Source organism: Nematostella vectensis, chromosome 11, assembly GCF_932526225.1.
Source record: "Nematostella vectensis chromosome 11, jaNemVect1.1, whole genome shotgun sequence".
Taxonomy (NCBI): Eukaryota; Metazoa; Cnidaria; class Anthozoa; order Actiniaria; family Edwardsiidae; genus Nematostella; species Nematostella vectensis.
Window position 1 is genome coordinate 13,055,754 of NC_064044.1, and position 15,074 is coordinate 13,070,827.

At 41.4% G+C, this 15,074-nt stretch overlaps 2 protein-coding genes across 2 annotated transcripts; one reads left to right on the plus strand and one right to left on the minus strand.

Annotated features, from left to right (window-relative positions):
* On the plus strand, positions 1–11,947 carry LOC5511778 (smoothened homolog). Its single transcript, XM_048734489.1, has 10 exons — positions 1–472; positions 2,374–2,574; positions 3,464–3,636; positions 4,426–4,645; positions 4,964–5,087; positions 5,403–5,495; positions 5,607–5,715; positions 6,123–6,296; positions 10,912–10,986; positions 11,427–11,947. The coding sequence occupies exons 1-10, from the start codon at positions 65–67 to the stop codon at positions 11,677–11,679; spliced, it is 1,830 nt and encodes a 609-aa protein (XP_048590446.1). The 5' UTR covers positions 1–64; the 3' UTR covers positions 11,680–11,947.
* On the minus strand, positions 11,840–14,978 carry LOC5511775. Its single transcript, XM_032381164.2, has 2 exons — positions 13,777–14,978; positions 11,840–13,157 (listed from the first exon to the last, which is right to left on the minus strand). The coding sequence occupies exons 1-2, from the start codon at positions 14,822–14,824 to the stop codon at positions 12,325–12,327; spliced, it is 1,881 nt and encodes a 626-aa protein (XP_032237055.2). The 5' UTR covers positions 14,825–14,978; the 3' UTR covers positions 11,840–12,324.
* Positions 14,979–15,074: the final 96 nt, after the last annotated feature.

Below are 15,074 nucleotides of genomic sequence, written 5' to 3' on the forward strand. Positions count from 1 at the left end.
ATGACCGAGTCAAACACACTTCAACGATCCCCCAACAAAGAGCTTATTTCGGCAAATATTCACAATGCTTCATGTATTGATCACTTTCTGCGGTATTATTACTAGTTATTCGTCTGCTTATTCACAAGGGTCATACAAATGCGAGCCTTTAAAGGAACAAACTTGCTTAGGGGAAAAACTTGACTACCACTACACGACGACGGAGCTTGTAACAGATTCCAGCTCTCAAGACCAAGTCAAGAAGAACTTAGAAAAGTGGGAAGGACTGAAGTTCTTACCGAAATGCTGGGAAGTCTTGCAGCCTTTTCTTTGTCAGATCTACAAGCCAAAGTGCAAAAATGGCAGTGTTGAGTTACCATGCCGTGAGCAATGCTTCGCGACGCGCAAACCGTGCTCAGTTGTTGAGAGTTATCGGAGGTGGCCCGAGTTTCTTCGCTGTGATAAATTACCTGAGGGAAACTGCAATGGAACGGTGAGTTAACTTTTGAATAATAGCTATTTTGTAGCAATAAATTGAGATTTGGAATCTCAATTAGCGGCTTAGAAGGTTTAAATCAAATCAGAAGAGATCACATTTGTCTTCGATACATGGCATTTGCGGATCACGAATCGGTCGGCAATTTTGGATAATCGGTTGTTTGGACTTTTTTGTTTTCGTTGTTAATATTACGGAAAGGCTACATTTCTCCATAAAACTATTTACTAATCTCAACTGTTAACTTTAGTTCTGAACTGTAGACATACTTCTATATTTCTAGACGCTGAAATATCACTCGTTTGATTTTTGTACACGAGATATATCCTGTTTCCGGGATTTTTAGACGGAATTTGATCAAGCCGAAAGCGATCATGACCTTATGTTACCTGTAATTGTCAACTGAAATCGTTACTTCGTTTTGAAGTGACCTGGTAGAAGGGAGGGTTTTTAACCCGTTCAGCATCAAACTCAAACATGCAAAAAGAGCGCAAGCATTACTGGAGGAGCAGTGTTGTCTGTACATTATGTTGGGCAGTGCTGCGAAGAAGTATGGTACCCGTTACCTTGGGTCTTTGTCTTGTGATGAGTCGACCAAAGCCTAGGTCGAAGCCTAGCTATAAGTCAACACAAGGTTGAAAAAGTGTGGTGGACGCCTTTGTGAAACAGAGTAGTCTGTCACCCCGCCCATGCATAGTCCTGCTTGTCTAGTTATACCTTTTAGGTCGAAGCCTGTAGTGCCAGGCCCGTACCAGGGTGAGGAGGGTTGCAGGGGGTGCGAACGCACGTCCCAACAACGGCCGAAGGTCAACTTTCGGTTCCCAATGGACGAGCTATTTGTATACAAAACTATAAAGTAGAATCTAGATCACTCTGATATGTAGCCAAATCCCACAATAAACGTCCCGTGGAGATACTGCAACGCATTAAAAAAATCCCTTTTTGTTCTTTCCGGGATGGTCAGATTTTTAACAGAGAACTCATTCCATCCCTCCCCCCCCCTGGAAAAGTTAGGTCCACTTTTTCGGATTTTGCACCCCCCTTCCCCCAAGAAAAATCCTGGGTACGGACCTGAGTGCTGTCCTATGTTGGAGTTGTTTGCTTTATAGCTGGTTTCCATATGATCGCACTCGATCGCACACAGCTTATTTGATCGTACGATCGCATTCCGTAATCATTTTAAAAAAAGACATTTTTCCCTATTTGATACTTTATAAATAGAATTGAGCTGTTTTAGTTGTAGATTGGAATTTACCGTGATTCAAGCGGATTTAATACACTAATTCAAACATTTGCATAGGGTTTAACAGCCTACGAAACAACGCGATGACGACCACGCGTTAACGACGTAAGCGTATGCGGAGACGGAAACGTAAGGGTCTTATATCGCGTGAGAGCTGGCTCGACGTAATTGCAAGGTTTTACGCATGCTCAGTTCGTAGTCTAGTGCCCATTCCTCCTCGACGAGTTTGGTTAATTTATGCTTATGTTCCGCTTATGCTTACGCCGGTCCGGTTTTAACGCGACGTAAGTGTAGCATAGACTAAAGATTATCAAAACTTCCGTTCTTCTTGCGCTTATGCTTGCTCTTACGTCGAACCGGTTCCTACGCGACATAAGACTCTTACGCCTCTGTCTCCGCTTACGCTTACGTCGCTGTGAGAACCAGCCTTAAAGCATGTCGTATTGACGGACTTTTACGTTCACTACGACAGTAGAATAAACCAAGAAACTACAAATAATAAAATATTTTTGGTGCCCAATGCCTGTGTACTCTATTTCATTGTCTCGTTCTAAGGTCTTTGTTTTTGGCTTTTGTTCCATTGTGTTTTTGGTGCTGGTGCTCCGTAACACCAAGAAACTACCTGAATAATTCACGCTACTCCTCTCTCCATCAGCTGAAAAAGCTCCATTTGAACGAGTCGGCGTGCAAGGCCCCATTGGTGGAGACCGCGTATAAGCCCAGCTGGTACGAGGGTATAGAGGGGTGTGGCATACAGTGCATGAATCCCATATTCAGCGAAGAGGAACACACGCGAATTCACCGCTTTGTGGCTGCTTTTGGTACATTGACCACCGTGTGTACGCTATTTACTGTGGTGAGTGCTCAGGGGGACATGGAAAAAACCTGGAAAACGCGCAATTCCAGATAATAATTGACAATTTCTTACAATGGCCATAGGTGCCTTGTCAAGGACTGATTTTTTTTGATGAGTGCTCAGGGGGACATGGAAAAAACCTGGAAAACGCGCAATTCCAGATAATAATTGACAATTTCTTACAATGGCCATAGGTGCCTTGTCAAGGACTGATTTTCAAAACACAAATAACATGAGGCCGAAGTGCACATCACCAGATTTTGTCTTTTTAAGATAATTTTTCCTTGATCATCATTGCCCTGTATATCAGTTCAGGGACGAAAGGCTCAAATTTTAATGACACTTTACAAAAAGTCGCATCAATTTAAAAAGAGTCGCACATAATATTTTGTTTGCTATAAGTTACTCAGTACTCAGAGAAATTCTTCGCCTTATTCGATGTGGGCTTATTTGAAACGTCACGTCATGTTTTTCCTTCATGTCGCTCAGGGGTGGATACGGGGCGCGAAGAGGAGGGGGGATTGGATGGCAAACAAAATTGCCTTCCTATTTATAAAAAGTGTGGATAATGAAGTTTTAAACAGAGAAACAGCAAAATACATTTTTGAGTGCATAAGGGTAAAGAAATGCATTTGAAATAATAATACCTTAGTAAACTGACACCTCTCTTTGCATGAATTTTGTTCGGAATACACCTGTGTTCATTTTGTATAGGTACCGAAAACAAACAATTTTCGTGTTGTTGTTGTTTTTATAACTCCCCAAGTAAAAGACACGTGTTTTTGTTTCAAATAAAGTACCAAACATGTTAGGTAGACCCCTCTGATACATTACCCTCCCTCCCCCCTGCGTTGTGGCTTATCATTCTTCGTGTCTGCCTTTTTTGCAGGTGACCTTCTTGGTCGGCTGGAAATCTCAAAACCGTTATCCCTCGGTCATTCTGTTCTTCATGAATGCATGCTTCTGTGTCGCATCTGTAGGCTTTCTGATTCAGTTTAGCAGCGACGCGCGTAGAAAGGTGGTGTGCAGAAGGGATGACACTATGAGACTCGGTGAGCCCACGTGAGTATGACCAGCGTGTCTCTGAACGAAAGCATGCGCGTAGAAAGGTGGTGTACAGAAGGGATGATACTATGAGACTCGGTGAGCCCACGTGAGTATGACCAGCGTGTCTCTGAACGAAAGCATGCGCGTAGAAAGGTGGTGTGCAGAAGGGATGATACTATGAGACTCGGTGAGCCCACGTGAGTATGACCACGAACGAAAGCATGCGCGTAGAAGGGATTGTGATACATTGCATTCAAGATGGGCTTGGTAGGGTCAGCTGCTACAGCTATTTTATCATGCGTAAATCAAACACCCTTAAAGAAGCTATTGAAGGGCATCCGCTCAACGCAAGTAAGCAAGTATTGCTCTGCCGATTATAAAAATTATGAACTTATATATTTATTGTCGTTCTCGTTTTCTCGTTAATCCCCCCCTGTCCACTTTTGCTCCCTTTTCTCTTCTTTCCGTGCCCTTCCCATCTCACAGGGCCGTAGCAGGGGGTGGGGCACTGGAGGCATGTGCCCCCCACCTAGTATTTCCAAAAATTATATGGGAATGACCAGTAGGGGCGTGGCTGTGCCCCCCAATATTTTTTTTTATGTTTCTGTTTTGTGCCCCCCAATCTTACATGGCCTGCTACGGCTCGGTCTCACCTTCAATATTCTTGCCTTCCCTTGCTTTCCACCTCTTCTCCTTGTGCCAGAATATTTTTACCCATATTTTGTATGCCCAAAGTCCTTCCTCTTGCCTTTTGGAAAATAGCCCCACTTTTTCGACAAAACAATTGTGTCCTTCACTTTTTAGTGAAAGCGATAGTTTCCTGTGTGTCTTGACGTTTGTCTTGGTGTACTACTTCTCGCTTGCTGGGATGACCTGGTTTGTCATGCTTGCCTATTCCTGGTGCATTTGTTTCAAGACCCTCGGCAGTACGCGTGATAACTTTGCCGGAAAAACGGGTTACTTTCACATTATTTCATGGAGTTTGCCTGCTGTCCTCACTGGTTGCGTGCTACTCGTCAAACAGGTAATTAAATGGTTGCGCACTTCTCGTCAAACAGGTAACATACCGGTTTCATTCTTCCCGTCAAACAGGTAATAAACTGGTTGGGCACTTCTTGTCAAACAGGTAAAAAACCGGTTACGCACTTCTCAACAATGGTAATATCCCGGTTGCGCACTTCCCGTCAAACAGGTAATAACCCGGTTGCGCACTTCTCGTAAAACAGGTAATAATCCGGTTGCATACTTCTCGTCAAACAGGTAATAAACCGGTTGGGCACTTCTCGTCAAACAGGCTTTAAACCGGTTGTTTGTTTTACATCTTTGTACTTATTTTCCTCAGGTTGATGCCAACTCGATCAGCGGTATCTGCTTTGTCGGGTATAAGAACCCGAGCATGCGCGCTGGCTTCCTGCTCGCTCCTCTAGGACTGGATCTAGTCATAGGTGGCATGTTTCTCGCAAAAGGTGAGACCGCAGAATTTGGTGCCCGGACGAAATAACTCAGGTTCGTAGGCGGCATTTATAAGTCAAGGTGGAGAATGAACTCGGTTTACCCAATAAGCAGACAATATCCTCTTGGTATATTAAATAACCTAGTGTTAAAGCGCATCTGTCAGTCGCCAAAGTATAGAAAAGTACCAAGTTTGAGAAAAGTTATTGCGATATTTTAAGTAGAATTTGGTGAAACATTACGTGAACATTTTAGCAATATTTTCTTCATATGATGTCTTTTTTTAAATTACATTTCATTTTTCAAAGTCCATGTTTTTTATTATTTAGGGCTTTTCACGCTGTTCAAGCTTCGCAAGTCTAACCCTAACTTCCTGAGTAACCGGGCCTCCATTAAAATAAAAGAGACAATCATGCGTGTCGGTAAGTCACGTGACTTTGCTACTTTTCCCATTTATTTCCCATGGTTCTACGCGCTTGCCTTGGCGCTCATTATCTTTCTCTGTCAAACCACTGACGTCATCTATTTTCCAGGGTTCTTCGCGTTCGTCGCATTTGCGTTCGTGTTCATTACATTCGCCTGTCACGTGTACGAATACTACAATCAGGAGAGATGGGAAAGGAGTTACCGAGCCTTCCTTATGTGAGTACAGGGCTAAAAACCCCGTTAATATCATCACCATCATCACTATCATCAGCCATATCAATCAATGGCAGCCGTTTTTCTTAATGGGGCGAACGCGCGGGAAATCTGTGATGTTCTAAAAACGCCAGGGCCTCTGGGCCTGTCTCAAAATGGCGGCCTGCAAAATCGTAGTAGTAACGAATTCCTGCAAGTTCACACGAAAACTGTCGAGGTTTTGACACAGTTCTTGGGCGAAACAATAATGGAGCGGACTTTAAAATAGGGTATGTAATGTCATAATGAGGAGAAGTCTCCTTTCCTCGGCTATAATCCTCATGCTTCAAGTTATACCAGGTCTTTCGCTGCCTCTTTGCCGTCTTAAAATACACAATGAATTAAAATTAACAAGTTGATTTATTTTTAAGGTGCATCGCGAATCACGAGGTGAAGGGTGTGTCCAACACGTGCTCAATCAAGGACCGCGCGAACTTGAGTGTACTGGAACTGAGTCTGTCATCTTTGTTTGGCGCTGGCATCGCGATGAGTGGATGGACGTGGACGTCTAATACATTCAAAACGTGGAAAAAGCTATGGCACAGGTAAAACCTCGATAAAGTGGCCACGCTAGTCTCATGGCAAATGTTTTTATGATAAGATACCTTTCTACTATGAACGATAATCTCATGCATTTTATACGTTGAAGTTGGACAGTTAAAACCTCGATTAAGTGACCACGTTACTCCCGTAGTACAAGGTTTTTATGACAGAATAACCTTTCTTATATGAACGAATATCTGATGTATTTAATACGTGTGTTGAGTGATGAAGGCCAGGGAAGATTTGAACAAAGCTTTGGTTCCACTTTCGTTTTGTTCAGAATACTTAGCACCACTGTGTACCCGCCTGCAAAGAATAATCATCGACTCACCAGTTCACTTCCGGAGGTCCGACGGAAACCTCGACCGTTAAAAGACAAAAGAATCTATTAGAATCCGAGATATTTAACATGCCATCCGCTCTAAATTATCAATCACATCCTCGAAGAAACTTGCAACAGACACACTGCTTTCAATATTTTGAAATATTTTTCACGTTTTCCGTTAAAAATCATCGGAGATTGTTACGTAATCGACCGGAAGTAAAATGGTGACAATGCGGCTTTAAACTAACTGTTATCTAAATCGGCGACTTATTCGTTCAGCGGCTTCGGCAATCATGGTCTCTTGTTATAGGGTAACAACATCTGTCCCGCTAAAAAAGTGTGATATCTCCTTCAAGCTAAGTAAATGGATACGACATTCCTTTATAGAAAGTTTGCTAAGAGAATTTATAGAAATGTTTTTTTATTTCTCTTTTTCAATTTTTATTAGTGTTTCCCAAGGCCCTTAATTATATAGCATAACATCTGGAAGTCGCACAGGCGAAATTGACAGACCAAAATTAGTTTAACTTTTTTTTATTTCATTGATTTAGCGTAATTGGAATGAAAAAAAAAATGATTTATTAATTCAATTGTTTGCTTTTCAAGTGAAAGGTCGGCATGGCTTTATTTGCTTTTTTTGGAAAAAGCGAAGTCAAATCAATTATTTTAAGAGCTCTGCAAACAATAAATAGAAAAAAACCTACACGTGAAACATTTCAACTGAAATGTTGACATGAAGTTTATTAAAAAAATAGGTCGAGAAAGGTGCGATGTTTCTGATAAAAATAACAAAAGTTTTATATTATCTGAAATACTCGAATACAGTAAAGAGAAATTTGGTTATGAGTATTTTGTTTATTTACACTAACACTAAAGCGATTTTAATTTTAAAAATTTAACTTTAAAAAGTGATCTTCAGTATTATTTTTATATTATTATTTCCTTACTCTGGTTTGATGTAACATACAATCACACCTTAATCACATCCTTAATTACATTTTAATGCACCGTGGCACCACATACTCATATAAAATTACTTCCCCTCCCCCCGAATATGAGATTACCCTGGGTTCATAATTATAAATATATGAACATGACAAACAAAAAGCATTCGCTGTTTCATCTGACGCTATTAGCATTATGTGCCGTCCCTCTGTTGGGCTGTAACTACGCTAAATACTGATTTTTGGAAATTTATTTGCCATCACACACAAGATAAGAGATAATTACTGATTCGCCACTAACAGGGCTATTCCAAGTTGCTTGGTAAAGAGTCAAGAAAAGCTGAAAAGATAAAAAAAGGCCAAGAAATAAGGATATATCTGTGCCTTGATATATATTATATGTATATTGGACATTGATAACAAGAAGTTATATTAATAGTGCTGCTCATACAACTCTACCAACTCCTTCTTTGTATTTGATGACACTCCGAGACAATAAATGGAACTGGTGAAACCGAAAGAAAGAAATGAAAAATCAAGCCAGACATGAAATGTACCTTGTCTGAGACAATTTAACCCGTTCCCAAAAATAACAAATACGACGTTAAAACAGAGGTTATTCTATCGAAACAAGAACTAATTCTATCGAAACAGGAACTAATCTAAAGGCTATAGAAGACCAAGTATAGAAACAAGAGCTAATTCTATCGAAACAACAACTATTTCATAGAAACAAGATCTAATCTATCGAAACAACAACTATTTCATAGAATCGAGGGCTCCACATCCAAGCATTTTTAGTCACTTCCTTATTTTGACGTCGCCTTCGTATTAACAATGGTCGGCACATACACCGTAGACCAACTCTCCCTTCACTACAAAGCCATCCTTATTGTCGTAGGAATAGAATCAAAAAGCCCAAACTGTCGCAAGTGGGCTTATTGGCTTAAGTCTATCTACCCGCGGGGTCTTAATAGTGATGACTTTTTTTGTAGTAGGAACCCAAGTAGGGATGTGTAAATTCTTTTTATCCATAGCGCGCGCTATTCTAGAAAATGCGCGTTTTTGTCAGTTGTAATGTTTTTGCGTCTCGCGCCACTATTCTGATGTAAATAAGCTTGTAACGATTCACCTTCTTCAGTCTGCCCTGAAGAAGTCTTATTAAAGACGAAAATTTGGCAGAGTCGATTTCCAGTTTTTGGTGTATTGTACTTATTGTCGAAGGATGCATAGTTGCACTTGTAAATATCCTCGCCATTGTTGTATTACTGCGCAAGACATTTCGTGTCAAAAAAGCGACTTACTTCGTGCTGAGCATGACCGTGGCAGATTTGCAAGCTGGTGTATCCTGTCTTCTTTCTGCAGCTGGCATTGCAATGCGCTATGCGGAAATGTGGCTGCTTATCGTCCTTACTGCTTCTCTCTTTTCTTTAGTCGCGATTTCCATCGAGCGAACATATGCTGTTTTCCTACCTTTCAAACATCGCTCGTCACAAGGCTGTTCCTACATTATTTGGATCGTTCTGATAAACATACTTTCTGTTTGTCGGATGATCTACCCTCTTCTAGCGCGGCTATCGCCACAATATGATCCTTTGACCGATTTTATTATATGGTGCGCTGTGTCCTTGACATCATTATCTATCATGATTATCTGTTACATCTCTATTTGGGTCAAGATGAGATTCGGAAGGACGTTTGATCACGAGCAATCTTCAAGGAACAACGCTAAGCTTGCCAAGACGTTGTGTATTGTCAACATCACCACACTTGTCTGCTTTCTTCCTCAATTTATCATTTTAGGCATGATTGATCTTAATTGGTGGCAAAACCCTCACTATTTCTTTTTTCTCTTTTTCCTTGAGAATAGCAACTCATTCTGGAATGTTCTAGTGTATTCTATTCGAATGCCAGAGTTTAGGAGGGAGTTGCGTGAAATCTTTAAACTTGCTTCAAGGACTGGTTGCAGAAAGGTGGGGCCTCGTCAACATGACAGATCACGTGATCAATCAAATGCCGTGAATGCTGACCCACTGTCACGTGATGAGCCAGTCCTTGTTTTAGGCAACTTGCAGATGTCACATTGCGACCAATAAAACAATAGAACTTCTCCATTGGTGGACTCAGCGGATGTAGTCCAGAGGGCCGGTACCCCCTCCCCCTCACCATTTGGACTGATATTATAGCATGCTTGGATATTAACTACTTATTAACCGAGCGCTTCGGCTCTACGGAGAAATATTAGACCGGGGTCTTGAATGTACCGCCCAAGGCCGCAGCAAGCGAGGGTTATAAAAGTTTTATTATATGGCTTTTAAAAATTAAAATGACGAGAAACAAATGAACTTTCGCATTCGCGCGAATATCGATTAGTTTATCGATCGATTTCAAAAAGGCGGGAAAACAAGAAACACTCGCGCACGGTCAACTTAAAAATGTAAAAGTGTGAAAAAAAAAATAGACGAAGACAAGATTCCAAGGTCAAGGGTCACAAAGCACCTTCTCTTCCTTTCTGTTTAGTGCCTCAAAATATAATTCCCCTAACTTGAATAACTTCACTCGAAAGCCAAACAAAACAATGCATTCTAGCATTAACAAGAAAGAAATCGATCATATATGCGAGCAAAAGACTCGCGGGGAGGCCAGGTACTCATTTACGGGGCCAAAGCATGGGAGGGGTACTGGGGAGACGTGTCCCCCAAAAATTAAACAATTATAAGGAAATGACCAGTAGGGGCGTGGCCAACATTGAGTGTATTGTGGCCCCTAATATTTCAAGGCTGCTACATCTCTGATTTATTAAACCCTTACTAAGTTGCACCAAGTAGGACACTCAATTGACCAAGAAAATACATCAAAAAACTTTCAATTTTTAGTGCGTTTAGTGGATGGCTAGGGAGAAAATTCCCGACCGGAAAGCAGGAACTTTGGGGACTAACATAACCTTTTCCGCAGGCATCGCTTTGCCCAGAAAGCAGCAGAAAAGAAACACAGGCGCTCGGGTTTCCTGAGGTGATTCGTCTCTTTTTCAGCTTTTGCCATTGTCCCCTCCCCCCCCCTTAACAAAGGAATTTGTCGACCACAGGAAACCCGAGTCTCGGTTTCTAACGTTCAGAGACGCCTGCGGAGGGCTAGGGACTAACGGTGCCATGAGAGTTTAAAATGTTTGATCTAAAACATGTTTTAATGTAATGTGAAGTTTCTCAATGCACTGTAACTGATTTCGTGGGGGATCTCTCCGCACGACTATATTTCGAGGGGTGCACTCCTCACGACCCTCTTTCGGCCCCTCCCCCACTATCGTTGCTAATGAACTTAGCTTTTCTAATTAATGATTACCCTTGATAGGATAACCAGAAAGCAAAGGTATCCCGAGCTCAGCCACTACCGCCTCATCAGACGAATGAGAAAGCGCCGAGTTGGGTAAGGAAAACGATCCAAAGTTCATTCCACATTGCTGTAAATCGGAAAAAATCTTCGCATCTTTCTACTAAATTTGCATTAAAAATATGTTAACGAATTAACTGTGGCATACCACATGATTTGCTGAGGGGATGCAAACTCATGAGGTATCAAATGGAAAAAGGATAGAATGACCCATTATTTTCGGAGTCTGGGGAGGAGGCTTGTCTTCCCTAGACATAAGCTACATAGACATGCTTCTCGCCACCGCCCGTCCATCGGCATTCGTTCGCCCCGCTTTTGGGTTCCCGGCAGAGCCTAGAGTATAAATCATTATAAATAAATACGTGTTATACGATCCCGAAGATAGCCACTGAACGGGGGAACCACTCTACTCCTCTCTATGCTTGTTTTACTGTAAATCATTTATTATTTCTCAAACATCACGTGATTTCCCCCAGGCCCACCCCACTAGCCGGAGCTGCTGTACTTTTCACACCCGAAGCACGACTAAACGCAATCATGGGGGAGGGGGTAAGGAGGTCAAGCAGGAAGCCAAGTCAACCCCGAGAAGAACCATCAATCAAAGTCATGAACGTTTCTTCAGAGTTCACTTCCGGTTTGGATCCAGCTCAACTCCAGACAGAAAGAACGCAGGTTTTACAAGCAGCCGGTGAAAGCTGTAAACGACGATCAGTGGACATCCTCATGTGACACCAGAACATCATGACGTCAGTGATTGTTGCTATAGTTACAAATTAACCACACAGCTTTGTTCTTACGTTATCATAACGCATTTGTGGGAAATGCACAAAATATTTTTTTGATGACAGCCACATTTTTATGCATCAAATTATCGTATAAATGTCGCGCATTTTTCACACGAACGTTTTATTTATTGAGGAAACCTGATATGAGATTGAAGTGTAGATAGTGCTCAGTGCAATATAGATGTTTCAGGAATAAAAATTATTTTTGTGTACGTGTTCAGTGTATCAATAACCTCACCAAGACAATAAACTATACACTTAAATATGTACATTGTATAACAGCACAGCTTCCAAAAATTTAGTCCAAGTTGCCGGGTGGGTGGGTGGGGGGGGGGGGGGGGGGGGAGGGACTGGTTTGAAGGGGTTGAGGGAGGGACTGGTACCTGGGAGCTGCCACTGACTAGCATACTCTGCACCATTTGTTTTTCTATAAGCTATATCAACACTTGCAGTGAGTACTGCTTCCTTAAGCTGAGGAACCCGTGTGATTTCAGTATCTTTCATGTCAATGGTCAAGTGGACATCAGCATCCTAGTGCAAGGAAAAAAATTATTTTGAGGTTAACAGATCCCAGTAAATAAGCATCAACTCATGCAAACTTGGATGCATAATTCAAGTTTGTTCTTGCCAACATCTCTCTTGTTTCCTTCAACCTCCGGTGTACGTTCATGACAGTTGCAGTTGTTGATGGGTCAGCAAATTTAAGGTGAATGTCCGGTGTGTTGCTAAAGTCTGCATTTGACTCTTCTCTTTTTGGAGTGACTGGACCTGAATGCACTGGACTTGAAGTGGAAGATGCAGGGGAAGTTGTGTTACTTTCTGAGCCGACTGAGGCCTCACCAGCCTTATGTAGGGTGGGATAATGATGGCTTTCTAGCTCTGACTCATATTCAAGAGCATTTCTATTGTATCTCTTTGCTAGTTCATTGTCTGATGGACATGTTTCAGGCCTTTGGTTGGCTGATGACAAATAAATCTGCGGTCTAGAATATGAAGTTTCTTTTAAGCTTCCCTCAGCACTGAGATATGACAGAGACCTTGTAGTTTGATTGGAAATTGGCATGGCATGTTCCACAGACTGAGGTAGGGCCCTACTGCTGTTGCCATCACTATTACCAGCATTGCATCTACAGTTAAGAGAATGCTGCTCACATTTTTCTTCAAGCATTTTAACACGGCTCTCCAAAAGTATAATTCTTGCAGACATTTCATTGTTCTGTGACAGCATTGAGTTAAATCTGTCTTCTATTTCATGAAATTGTGCCTTCAAACTTGTTAGCTCTGAGTTAGGAGTGGTGGTAGACTTGCCCAAGTGTTGTACAGACTGGTGCAGTTGATTATTATGTTGTGATATATCATGGCGAACTATCTCTGGTTGGTTGACATTTTCACTGCCTGTCAGATCTACAAATGAAACTTCACCTGTTAAAAAAGAAAGGGACACTATCAATCAATGTTGCTAGAGAAATACCTCATGATTTAGTGGTGAGCTTTCAATGGATATTCAATTATACAGTATGATATAATGTGTGATGCTAGGTAATATAAAAATGATAAACTGATATTTCCACAGCCACCAGTGTGGGGATATATTTATCAACACATGTGGTGATAGCAAGTTTAAGTAGGGAAGTTTAAGGAGTTAAACCAAGGAGCTTTCAGTATTTTTGTGACCACCTGAAATATTTCATAAAATAAACAGGGCATTACATGGCTGCTTGTGGATACATTGTACTTATCTAGGAGTAACTTCAGAACACCTAGCCACATTAATATAATATTATAATATTAGTAATATAAAAGAACAAGGCATTAAATACAATGTAACCAAATTATGTGGCATTCCTAAGTTCAGCTCTTATCTACATATTATGTGTTCCTGGTATAAGCATCCAGCAGGCAGAGTGGAATTCAAAACTACATTGCAAATCAATTTTGATTTAATCTGTAAACAATACTATTATTCATGACTGAGATCCCTTTCCACCACTTTGTTTGTAGATGAGATTTTTATTTGAGTAAATTGGTACACCTACTGTACCTCCAACCCCTCTGCCATGGAGATGTGTACCAGAGCAAGGAATGGGACTAAGTCCCTTTCGTTCTTTTCCCATTGGTGTCAACATCAAATCAGGGCTGGGCTTAGGGGCTGTCATCATGGCAACTGGGGCTGGAATACTTGTTGACATGGCAACAGGTGCAGCAGTGAACAAGCCCCTTGATATCTTGGGCTGTTGGTAAAGCCCTGCAGAAGTCACAACTTGTGAGTTCACCCATCCACTTGTAGTATTTTCATCTTCCCATCGAACTGACTTGGATGTCTGTGAGGGATGTGAGCTTTGCACTGAGATGTGGCCAAGTGACCTATCATTACTCACTGATTGGTTTTGTTCTATTGCCTCCCATGCTTCAACTCTTGGCATCAATGTGTTTTCTTTCTCTACCAGCTTCCCAGATGTAAAACCATTATTTTTGTTAATCCAGTTCTCCTTGTCCTCTTCATCAATAACTGTGCGCATGTCCTCATTCATTGCTCTAGTCACAAGCGGAATGCTAAAACCCCCCTGACGCAGAGCATCTCGGTTATCCTTAAAAGACTTCATTTCGGTGTTCTTTGGTAGGGGGTGATAGTCAGGTTTGCTGTTCTCCGACGCAGAACTTAACTTTGCTTTCCCTTTATTTTTTTTACTCTTCTCTATAGTCAATTTAGGCGAAATCTCCTTATGCTTCAGACGGCATTTCTGTACAATTTCACGCAGTTGTATAACTTTCCGTTCAGCGTATCCAAGAGCTAAAAACTGTTCTCTCGTCAATGGTGGTTTATAGTGGAATTCGTCGCGAAGAATCTTGTAGACGGTTTCCACGAATCGTAAATCTGTTTTCCCGTAAAGATCATAGTCCTTCTCGGAGAAAAATTCTGATAGCTCACACGAATAATCCAGGAATACGTAGTGAAGAATTGGTAGAAAACTGTCCGGTTTGCCGAGACTAAGTGCTCGCAAATCCAAATCGTGCATTCGTGGAAAGCGGACGTTCTTTAGTTCTTTCAACAGTTTCCTGAGGTTATTATTAATATCTCCAGTCGCCATCGTCAAGTGGAGTCCTTCGTGCACAATTCCGGCTGATATCAAAGAGATCGGCGGTGGGACAGTGTGTTGTAAACAAACAAAATTAGTTTCAATAAAATTTAGCGGTCAAAATAACCGCCATTTTGAAATTCTGAGCCCACGGTCTATGGACACCGCAAGCGAAAACACAGGTAACCCAAAAATCCAAAATAAGAAAAAAAATTAATTCTGACGCTAAACTTTTTGCAAATAATAAAGACCGGACCTAAAT

Coding starts and splice junctions, on each gene's coding strand:
- LOC5511778 (XM_048734489.1), top strand. CDS start 65: ATGCTTCATGTATTGATCACTTTCTGCGGTATTATTACTAGTTATTCG. Junction 5,496..5,606: donor AGAGACAATCATGCGTGTCG/GTAAGTCACGTG, acceptor TCTATTTTCCAG/GGTTCTTCGCGTTCGTCGCA. Junction 10,987..11,426: donor ATGAGAAAGCGCCGAGTTGG/GTAAGGAAAACG, acceptor GATTTCCCCCAG/GCCCACCCCACTAGCCGGAG.
- LOC5511775 (XM_032381164.2), bottom strand. CDS start 14,824: ATGGCGACTGGAGATATTAATAATAACCTCAGGAAACTGTTGAAAGAA. Junction 13,158..13,776: donor CCATGGCAGAGGGGTTGGAG/GTACAGTAGGTG, acceptor CTTTTTTAACAG/GTGAAGTTTCATTTGTAGAT.